The sequence below is a fragment of the Nicotiana tomentosiformis genome, chromosome 2 (assembly GCF_000390325.3).
Source record: "Nicotiana tomentosiformis chromosome 2, ASM39032v3, whole genome shotgun sequence".
NCBI classification, from domain to species: Eukaryota; Viridiplantae; Streptophyta; class Magnoliopsida; order Solanales; family Solanaceae; genus Nicotiana; species Nicotiana tomentosiformis.
The window spans coordinates 94,196,117-94,208,150 of record NC_090813.1 but is presented as its reverse complement, the minus strand read 5'-3'; the positions used below and the strand labels follow the sequence as shown (position 1 = coordinate 94,208,150).

General features: G+C 34.8%; 1 protein-coding gene across 1 annotated transcript; it reads left to right on the top strand.

The window, feature by feature from the left end:
- Window positions 1-1,490: 1,490 nt before the first annotated feature.
- On the top strand, window positions 1,491-4,741 carry LOC104095517 (mediator of RNA polymerase II transcription subunit 4-like). The gene is made up of 2 exons (XM_009601662.4): window positions 1,491-1,639; window positions 3,109-4,741. The coding sequence occupies exon 2, from the start codon at window positions 3,132-3,134 to the stop codon at window positions 4,326-4,328; it is 1,197 nt and encodes a 398-aa protein (XP_009599957.1). The 5' UTR covers window positions 1,491-1,639; window positions 3,109-3,131; the 3' UTR covers window positions 4,329-4,741.
- Window positions 4,742-12,034: the final 7,293 nt, after the last annotated feature.

Genomic DNA, 12,034 nt, shown 5'->3' with positions numbered 1-12,034 from the left:
TGGAGCTAGTGTTTTTTAAAAAAAAGGGGAATGGCTTAAGTAATGACTAATAAAAGTAACTTAACGTTTTGATTTGAGATGGTGCAATATCATCTAAGAATTAGCCATTTATCAATAATGAAAATGCACTATTATTTTCACGTTGTCCGACATAGTTGACACATAATTCACTTATATAATTGCTGAAGGCCACTTCAAGAATTGCTGCAGAATACAAAGAAAGATGGATGTGGGAAAATATATTCTCATATTTCTCCTATTTGAATAAGCTTTTCTGCACATGTCGTAAAAAAAATAAACAAAACGTGTTACAGAGGTCAGCAAGGATAAAGTTGGAAGGCCCCACAATGTCAGTAATAAATTATGTTCCATCCGTTTCAATTTATCTGAACTCATTTGATTGGGTACACAATTTAAGAAAAGAAAGAAGACTTTTAAACTTGTGGTGTAACATGAGGCACATATATTTTGTGTGGTTATAAATCATTGCATAAAGGTAAATTGTTTCCAAATAAGTAAATGAGTCATTTTTTTTAGCACGGACTAAAAAAAATAAGTTTACATAAATTGAAACGGAGGGAGCAATAGTAATATCTTGGGAACACACTTTAACAAATGGGTCCACTGTTTCATCTAGCTCTTCACACGTGTCCCTGGGACAGTAATAAGAAATGATGGGCTTTGAAAATGCCTCCCTTTATTTACCAAATTCCTTGATGACAACAAACGTAATCATATTGAAAAGCAAAAAAGACGACGACAACAATAAATTTAGCTTAATCCCATAAATTCAGCTTAATTTCATATATGGGGTCTGGTATAATAGTATGTACGCGACTTTACCCTTATTCAATAAAGTCAGAAAGGTTATTTTTGATGGACCTCCGACTAAAAAAAAGTAAAAATAAAACAACAAGCAATAATATATTAATATCAGTAATATAATAAGTAATGGAAGCGAGTAACATAACAAAGTAATAAAGAACTAAGAATACAAGAATAGTACTAATACTATTGGTAAACTCACAACTATCTGTCAATCCACCCCTAATTCTCGACCTCCACACCTTCCTATTGTTAGTCATGTCCTACCTAATCACCTATCCCCAATACTTCTTTGGCCTACCCCTGCCCCTTCCTCAAGTCCGACATGGTCAACCTCTCACACCTCCTGACCAGGGCATCTATGTCTCTCTTCTTCACATGCCCAAACCATCGCATCCTCGATTCCCGTAACTTATCTTCCACAGATGTCACTCCCACCTTATCCCTAATAACTTCATTCCTAATCTTGTCTTTCCTACTATGCCCACATATCTATCTCTAACGTCTTTATTGAAAAGCAAGGGTAAAAATATAAAAGTTTAAGCTGGCATGTCGACGAAGTCCTGTCAGGTTCACCTGTTAGGCACTTCTTATTTCTGCCTAATTTACCGGGTTGGGCAAGAGATGTATTAGTAATGGGCTGATTTGCTAATAGCCCAATATAACTCGTTTCAAAAGAAGAGTAGTTAGCCCAATATCATCGCTCAAATCAACCCGTCTTTCAGATCTTCGCCCAAGTTTTTCTCTCTCCTCTGTGTTCTCGCTCGAGCGAGACCCAAACAATTGATTCGTCCATTTTCTTCAACAGACCAAGGTACGCCCTATCATTTTTATTCTTTCATTTTCATTTTGTTTCCATTCCGCGCTGTTCCCATTTTGAAATTTCATGAAATCAGTTTTTTTTTTAAAAACTTTTATGTAAGTCATCAGCAACTGGTTTTTAGCTTTTGAAATTGCTATGTCGTTTTGGGTTTAGGAGGCATATCATTTGTTAGTTTTATTTGAAGTATCTGAATGTTGTGTTGAGTAAAGTTTCAAACTTGGTGGGTCATGCAATGTTTTCTGCATTTTGCTTCCAGTGGGTGATCTTATTGGTTTCTAGGTTTATTAACAGCTTGTTTGGATGGTTGTTACCTATTGTATCGTATTGTATTGTTATGCCAGAACAATGTTTGTTTTGATTGTTTCATTAAAATTGGTTGTATTGTATTGTTAAATCCATTGTTTAAAAGTCCTATTACGTCAAAGGTGTTTTGCCTTCTTTTGTTTTCTCCTAATTTGATTTTATCTCCAATTCTAATTATCTTTGTTCTGCCAATTCTCGTTTCTTTCTTTATCATAGTTCTTTAACATTTTATTATTATTATGATCTAGTTAGGAATGGAGTGTACTTATTATTGTTTTTAATATTATTAACTTGTTCCACTAGTTTTGTTATAATTTGCATGAATTTAATTGCTTAATCTATTTATAAGACATATTTGGTGATAAATTAGTAGAAAGAGATTTTCTTAAATTATTTTTACGCGTAATTCTTGATAAATTTAATATTTAAACAATTGAGGGTATTTTAGTAAACTTATCAGTTACAGTACAGTACGATACAGTCAAACCAAATAACAAAATATTATTTAACAATAGCAAACAATACAATCTATCCAAACGTTGTATTCATAAAACGATACGATACAATACATTATAAAACGATAGGTAACAATGATCCAAACAAAGTGTAATAAGGGTATGCTACGGACTTATCTGTTAGGTACATGGTTTTCACTTATTTTACTTGCCTTTGAAATGCCTTGATTCTTGTTTTAGTGGGCATGAATCTTATGCTAGTGAGTTGTCTAGGAAATTGAGTGTCGATACTGAAAATGTTGTACTCTTTGGGTATATATAACTAGATCAGCATTTCGCATTTTTCTGTTGGTTCTGATTAGTGCTAGTTGATGGTTTCCAATTGGTTTATTATATTCTTTCTGATCATCCTTTGCATAGTCCTAAATTTTCTGTTTCACGCTAGTTGAATCTTTTATATATTTGTAATATGGACAATTTTACATGTTCAATGTACAAATGTAAAAGTTTGAATTTTGACTGCTACCTTTTACAAAAAAAAAGTTTGAATTTTGCAAGTCTTTTCTCCTCTTTCATAGGTGTGTGTGCTTATCCCTCTCTATCTCTCTCTTGGAAAAGGATGTTGTTCATTCTGTAGTATATTAATAATGTGTTTCATTGCTTAAATTTTTTGTTGACTGTATGGTTTTTTACCATTTCTAGTTTTTCAAACCTGGTGTTTGAAGATGTTACAGAATGCTCAACACCAACTTCTGCAATCGCCGGCCCGGCTTGGCCTGCCAACTCCTAGTTCACCTTCTCTTCAAAACCCAACCACTCCTCCTAAGTTCTCCTCGCAATTGTCACAACATCTTCAACCTCATCAACAGGCAAATATATTAACTACCAGTACCACCTCATCAACACTGCTTCCTCTTCTCCCACCTCTCTCTAGAGCTCAGTCTCTTCTCATTCAAATGGCATCTCTTTCTTCAAGACTCTTTGAAGTCTCACCTAACCGATCCCATTGGCTTAGTGCTTTTCGAGGCTCTTTCCCTTCATTTTTGCCTTCTGCAGCACCGGTTCCTCAAGATTCCTACCCATCGTCCTCAAAAGAAATCCTTTCTGTGTTTACTTCTCTTCAGACACAGCTGTTTGAAGCAGTTGCCGAATTGCAAGAAATTCTTGATCTTCAAGATGAGAAGCAAAAAGTCACCCGTGAAATTAGGTCAAATGATTCTGCAATTCTTGCTTTCGCCAATAAACTCAAAGGAGCTGAGCGTGTTCTTGACAATCTTGTTGACGATTACTCTGATTATCGCCGTCCCAAACGGGTGAAGTTGGAAAATGATATTGATGAATCTTCAGTAACAACTGTAGCAACCCAGTTGAAATTATCTGACATATTGTCATATGCTCATAGGATAAGCTACACTACTTTTGCTCCACCTGAATTTGGTGCTGGACAGGCTCCTCTTCGGGGAGCACTCCCACCTGCTCCACAGGACGAGCAAATGCGTGCATCTCAATTATATAATTTTGCCAATCTCGATGTTGGTTTACCTAAAATAGATGATGACAAAGAGAAGATCATTGAGCCGCTCATTGAACCTTCAGCAGATATTACCAATCTTTCAGCAATTCCAGGCCTCATCCCTCCAAATATCATAGTGCCATCTGGATGGAAACCTGGTATGCCTGTCGAGTTGCCCACTGACCTCCCACTTCCTCCACCTGGGTGGAAGCCTGGTGACCCAATTGCTCTCCCTCCAGTTGATTCTCTTCCACTTCCTCCAAAAGTGGAGGAAGCGCCAGCACGACCAGTACCTCCTCCAGGACTGCCAAGAATGCCCGAGCCAATACAGGTTCGGCATGTGCAGCTTGATATTGAGGATGATAGTAGCGATTATAGTTCTGAGGCCAGCTCTGATAGTGAAGATTGATGTTGTTAGCTGTTTTGAGTAGCTAAAACAGGTTAGCCATATGCATTTTGCTTCTCCTTGTACAAAGCAGCGGTACCCCTTTTTGCCTCCCTACTGGATGAGTTATTTTCTCTCAAACAACAGGTACCACTGCTCTCTTCTGTATAATTGGGGGACATGTCTGTATAATTGGGGGACATGTGAGTTTCAGTTTCATGTTCTTGAGCTTTCTCTACCGTGTGTGTAGTTTAGGTTTTCTTATCAGTTTCGCTTTGCCTGTTGACCATGATATCCCCAAGAAATAAAGAGAGCTAGTGTAAAGGTGATAACATGTATTATGTGGTTTCTTTCCCACTAATTATGTGGCTCATTTTGTCCCAACAGTGTTCTGAATAGTCAAGATCAAACTGTGAGGTTGTTTCTTTGTTTGTTTATATTTGTAACCTGTAAAAGCTGTCATAATTATGCTCTCTGTAGAGTAAAGATCATTCCATTATTCAGCGAATATTTGAAGACAAAACAAAAGTAATGCATTTCTAACATTGATTCTATCGAAATTGACAGATAGTGAACTTGAAGTTCAGTACAACCAGTAAGGATAAGGATTTCATTTTGTGAAGTCTTGATTTTGAGGTGTTAATTTAGGCTTAGGGAGCAAAGTTTACTTTAGTCATATTGGTAATACTTCGTGCATTCTGCTTGACTGCAGTTGAGCAGTTTGAGTCCCATCTACTTTTCACCTTGTTTGACAACATTTCCCAAATTTTCAATTAGCGTCCCCCTGCTTCACTTTTGGTTCGTCCCTCTTTTTGGCAATGTCTTCCGACTAGTCATATCATAATGTTAAACATGGAATTCATGCTTTCCTACACGTAGTCTCAAGCAAAGATCCAGTCCACAGATATTTATTCCATCTGATAACAACTTTGCTGATTCTGTTCCTCTTGTAATTACAAGCCATATGTACATTTTGCTGTGCACAGAATCAGACTGTTCTTGTTTTGAGGAACCTGAATCAGTTCGGAAACTTTGTTTTGAGTCGTCCAGAGACATCTTTCTTGATTAATTCTACGAGGCATGAGCAGGTACTAGAATGTCTAGAGTGTAGATGAGATTTATTGGACTACACGGCTGAGTGATTCCAGAGTGGATCACCTTCAAGCAGGGATGATTTTACAGGTAGCAGAAATTGGATTTGATGGACAGCTTAAACAAGTTAAATCCCTAAATGGCAAGCAAGGGCAGCTGACCATTACCGAAAGGAAATGAGTAGGAAACTAATTTCCAGAAAGCATATAACAGACTGATAAAAGCTAGAAGCTTCCTCGCCAATTGTCCCTTTTAAAGATAATGATAACTTTGATGTCAGAACAGCATCTCAAAAACTATTTGTATTGTCCTCAAATATCTCCTCTGTTTCTTCTCTTAACTTCGTGCATATGTATATCCAATAGCAGCATAGTGGCACGTGTTCTCTCGAAATTTTGGAGAAAAGGGTGGAAGTTATTTTCCTAAAAGAAAATTATTGCATTTTGTCCCGACAAGAAGCTAATGAAATGAAAAAGATACGACTTATTTTGAGTCGTACAAGAAAGTCACAGTGAATGAAGGTGTCTATGACATTTTAAAAAGCGGAGTTCAGGAAGCAGAGTTGAGGTAAAAACAAAGAAGAAAGTGTCAAGCACCTCTAAACCTCACTGGGTGCCGGAAAGGAATGGCTTTAGATGTAGAGAAAAAGCCACAAAAAGAGCGTCTAATTCAATGGCTGTATGCAGGGACAAACTATAGGACAGTTAAGCCGTTTTGATACAGAGAAATCTACATGAAAGGCAGCAAAGACCATATAAACCGAGTAAGATCTTAGCATTACAAATTATTGGATAAATTGCTGAATGAAGACAAAATAGTTGGAAATGCTGATGGGAGAAACAAAGCTGTTAGCCCTCTCAGGATTCTTGCTTTTGGGCGCATGTGGAGGATGTCATTTTTAGTTCCAAAGAATAGAAAGAAGCCCAAAAAGCAGTTCAGAAGAGAGAATTCTCGAGGAATTTGGTTAAATTTGAGTATTGGAACATGTAATAAGCTATTCAGTATCCCCTGAAATTTTCTCTTCAGTTAAACTGAGTAATCAATTTAGAAGTGGGGAGGGAAATTTCTAATTCGAAATTAAAAGATGTGACACCAAGGCTTATATTCTAGTGGAATGGGATTCTCTTATAAATAGGTGTGAGTTCTGTTGGGTTTTCTAATTTAAAACAAAAAGAGGTGCGAATGGAAAATTGTGGGAAAAGAAATGGAGAGAAATGAAATTTTGAATTAGTCTCTTTTACAAAGGAACTTTGTGGGTAGGAAGAGGAAAATTTTTATGCTTATATATAGCACTTCTTCTGGCTCTTAAAGCTTCGGCTTCGACTTCGAAGACAACCTTCTTAAATGGAGATTTGGAGGAAGAAATTTATATGGAACAACCTGAAGGGTTTGTAGTTCCCGGAAAAGAAAAGAAGGCGTGTCGACTTGTTAAGTCACTTTTCGGACTAAAACAAGCATCAAAACAATGGCATGCGAAATTTGACCAAACAATATTGTCAAATGGTTTCGACAATGGTTTCAAGATCAATGGGTGTGACAAATGTGTTTACATTAAGAATACTCCAAATCAAATAGTCATTGTTTGTTTATATATGGATGATATGTTGATAATGAGTAATGACATTGCTAACATAAATACTACTAAGCGCATGCTTAGTCCCTTTTACAAAGAAACTTTGTCCCTCATTGGATAGGAGGAGGAAAATTCTTGTGCTTATATATAGAAGTACTTCTTCTAGCTCTTAAAGAATTGAGAAGAGAGCAAGCCTCGCGCCGCCGTCGTCGCTCGGCTTCGGCTTCGATTGGTTGATAAGTTTTTGGACCAAATTTATTCTCCATTTTCGTCATTTAATATTTCCTTTCCTAATATTTTTGCGCGGAAAAATATTAAATTCGCGACATTATTTCCAACGGCCAAATTCGTGACCAGCCATTCCGTTTAACAGAAATTCGGTCAAATAGATACCTCTTCAAACGAACAAGCACCTTTGCACCTATTGGGACTCAACTCTATTGGCTATAAATAGAGAGGCTCAACCTCATTTTTCACCACCGAAATATGAAAATCTCTTCCCTCTATCTTTTCCATTCTGCATTGGTTTTCAAAGCAAAAACGTAAGCATTTTGTGTGATTTGCTCTGCCATTTGAGTTCGCCGAAGTTCTTTGATTTGAAGTGTCGCTATCACAGAATAGTTATTCCGTTCTATCGTGGGAGAAATTAATCTAAAATCTTGAGCAACTGTGAGGGGAATAAATTCCTTAAGGATACACAAGAAACTTGTGGGCTCAAAATTTTCTGTTTTGTTTTCTTAAACTAAGAAAACAAAACGTTTCTTATTTTCTGATTTTGAATACAGAATACTAAGAGGTTCAGTTCTCATTGTCATGAATTTGATTACATAATTAAGTTCTCAAAATAACGTACTTGAAATGAGTTTAGAAACTAGTCAAAACTCTCGTAAGAAACTAAATTTAACTTCTCGCTGACTATAAACCATAGCTTATATTATGCAGGGAGCCAAGTAAGACATATAAATGGGAAAAAGAAAGGGGGAAAAACACCCTGCTGCAATATACATGTGCTTGTATTTGGGGAAAAGCAAGCCATAGTTTCACATTCACACTCTCTATTATCTAAAGTTTGTTAGAAGGCCTAAAATAATGTGCTTGTTTTTCAGCAAAATGATTTCGGCTTTGCTGTGGCCCAAAAAGGGACAAAAACAGAGAGGTGTCTGAACTTAATTCAAGAAAAGGAAATTTTCCGAGTTAAAGGACAATGAGACAAGTAAGAGGTGTACCTATCATATTGAAGGGCCATAAGAGAAAACCGAGCATGAGCTGTTGGATAACTGTCACTAGTCACTTACCAAAATGTACGTTTCCATTTCTCCTCTCATGACATGGGACCAGCTTTAGCCTGCGCTTTCCTCTTCTCTCTCTTTTTCTTTTTGAAACATCTATTGAGTAATTTTGCTTATTAAAAATCACCTAATATTGTTTTTTTGTTTTTACTGAGGTTTGAACATGTTCTCCGTAGTTTGCACTCATTGACTACTAGGTCATATCTTTAGATGATATGGTTTCCTATTTTCTTCCCTGTCGCCTTATCGTTTACTTCGTATGTTTTAGTTTATGTGTCTTATTTTACTTTTTTGTTTGTGTCAAAAATAATATCTCTTTCTATATTTAGTACTAACTCTTTAACTTCAATTTTTCACATGACATATCTAATACCACAAGATTCAAGGACATTTTAGTACATTACCCACGTCTTTAGTTTAAGACCACAAAATTTAAAAGTTTTCTTACTTTCTTAAATCTCGTACTCAATCAAATTACATACATAAATTGAAATGAAAAGAGTATTATTTTCTTCCCTACAGTCCTATCGTTTACTATTTTCTTCCCTACCGTCCTATCGTCGACACTCTTGTCTGTTATCCCCCTCGACAGTGAATACATGTACTGTAAGTTTTATATGAATTTTTACATGTACTGTTATTTTTCAAAAAAAAATTGCATTTTCAGAAACTAATTTTTTTTCCAACAGAAACAAAATAGTTAAAACTATTGAAATGATGCTTTTGATTCTCTATGTAATGATAATGTTTTTTTTTTTTTTTTTGTGTGTGTGTGTATTTCCCAATTCTCCTGGTATCTCCCATGTAGATGCCTGTTAAACCCTCTTCCTTTCCTCTTTGTCCTTTCATTAATAGATTACTCTATCATTTAGGGTAATTAAGAAAAAGACGAAAGTAGGTACAATAAGTTCACTAAATATAAATACACTACGAATAAGTTGGAGCCTATTTGCTGAATCATATACCACTTGATCTGTAATAACCAAGAGCCATACTACCATGGTTTATAGTTGATTGATAAGATTTCTCTATTCTTAGCCAAAGGTTTTAAGTTTGAACTTTAAAATTAAAAAATCATAATATCGACCGCTTTCTAATTTAATGAACTTACGCCGTGCGGCACTGCCTATTAATTTACGAAAAGAGAACTGCCGAGAGCCGCAAATTGGTAATATGATTAGCTTCAAAGTTCCTACACCGACAATCTGAGGATAGGGGCACCAAACAAAAACAGAATGGGAAAGAGAACAATTAATACTCCGAGAGATAAATTGAACAATAAATTGCTACTCTCAGGTCTCATTTTACCTTTTATTTTGGTCCAAAATAAGTGTCTATTTACATAATCAAGAAGGAATTAATTTTATTTTTTTCAAAAATTGCTCTTATTTACATATTCCAATGTGTCAAGGTAACAATTAATTAAAGTTAATTTAGTGAATACATCTTTTTTTCTCTAAGAGTCCGTATTCCCTTAATGAGTGTGCCAAAAATAAAATGGTCACTTATTGTAAACCGGAGGAAGTAATTGAAAAGAAAAAAGTGTTTGTTTAATGTCCGAAATAAATGAAGAACAAGACTCCGAGAGAGTAAATGTGAGAGTTGCTCGTATTTCTGGTGCATTGTGCATTGCCTTCAGGCCATGTTTTAGAGACTGAAAATTTTACTCTACATTGGCAATGCTTCTGGATTTTGATTATTAACACCGAAAATGTAAAGAGTTTTAACATTATTAGATTACATAGTCAACTAGTAATGTTTATAATACATTGGTTTGAAAATGAGAACAAGTCACTTTTCCCAATCATTTAAAATTATAATTATAATATAAAATTTAAAACTCGTGATACTAGCGATAAATATAATATAGACCGAAATTCTTTTTATGGCCTTCGCCTAAATTTTTACTTCGAGAGAGCCTTCTTTCTCCCCCAAACGATTGAGCATTAAAGAATTTTGGATAATAATGTCACAGCGAGCAAATTAAAGATTCCTACTACCCACCCCAAATATATTTAATGTATGAAACTTTGAACTATGATTATGAAGCTCAATAATTAAAGTGGAAAAATCAATACAATCATGTGATTAAGGACACAACATACGCCGCCGATTCCGTCCTTAATTTCTCCTATGTATACTCTGTCCCGTATTTGTGGAAAGAAAAAAAAGAACATTTAAAATTCCTACTGTTTTTTCTCACAAATTTCCGAAAAAGTACAACTCAAAAGTCACAAATCACATGTTCATCAACTTCAATTAGAGCTTAACCCTTGGATTACATCCTGCTAATGACACGCATCCCTATCTTCACCCTGTCCATGTACTGCCGCTAAACCCGAAAAAGGTTGGATCTCTTTTTTGGAACTTAAATTAAGTGAACTTCGATTAAAATTACAAGGTATTATTTCATTGTTTAACTTTGCCGCGAAGCGTAAGCGGTGTCAATTTTGAATGAGAAATAAGTGTTGAAATAAGTTTACAGTCTGCTTAAAAATTATCAAATTATACTACTCCTAATGCTTCATCCTCTCCCTACATAATTTATGTGAAGGGATTCAGAGAACAAGATTGAAACACTCAATTTTCCAATGTGAATTCGAGCGTAAATTCTTCAAATAATTTTTGAAAATATAAATATTTATAAACTGCATGAAAAACAATTAATATAGTTAATAATTCTAAGATACTAAAATATTGATGAAGATCCTAGTTTAAAGAAACAGTTTGAGCTCTTTAAATGGTACTGCATGTATTCTAATTTATATAATATTATTACTTATTTGTCGAAAGAGAATGATATATTTATATATTTAAAAATAATTTAATATTATTATTTTACTGTTAAAAAGAAAATTTAATAACCGCATATTAAGATATGTTTCCGACCATAAATTTCATACTTTGCTTCTTTTTTTAAATTCACATTAAATGTAAGCGTTCGAGTATGAAACATTATAACTTCAGTAGTTGGGGTCTCGGAAATTGATCAAATTAACCATTATGGTAAGACGTTACTATGCTTTTTTTAATTACTCTGCTGAATTAACTGGTTTGTCATCTCAAGTCCACAAAATTTGAACCCAAAATAAAAATGGTAGAACAGCACCGACGGGTCAATTCAAAGAACCGGGTTCCCATGTGGACCCATGTTTCTAGCTAGCGCACATCCCGTGATTAGTGGTTCATGCAACGGCGCGTCTCTCAATTCCTTCTTTTCCTTTCCTCATTGGATCCTTTTAATAAATTTCACACTCATATGACACCTGTCTTCTTTTTTTTTTATTTTTAAATCTACTGTATTATTTTTATTTCTCAGTATTGCTGTTTTACTGACATTAGCATATGCTTAAAGGCTAAAGCTCAGCCCAAAAAATTCTTTCATGAAAAATTGTAGCTAAATATTAGGAAAGACAAAAACTTATTCACCTCAATACTAATTAAACTAAGTCCATCATAATGGTCAATGAAGTTTATTCTACTAATAATCAGGGGTAGATACACCTTTGCCCCAAGCAATTTAACCTCTTTGTTAAAAAGTTATTATATGTACATATATATATATATATTAAGTATAAAAATATTAAGTATAAATATAAAAAAATAACATCGCTTACATTTACTCATTTATTCATCTCTTCAGAAATGGTTTTAAAAACGTCGAGTTAGTAGTCCTTTTTTCCCATAATAATGTGCTACGTTGTAAACAGAAAAGCATTTGGAATTATGGAAGAAAATGAGAGTAGAACATGTTCCATTAAATAAAAATAAAGTAA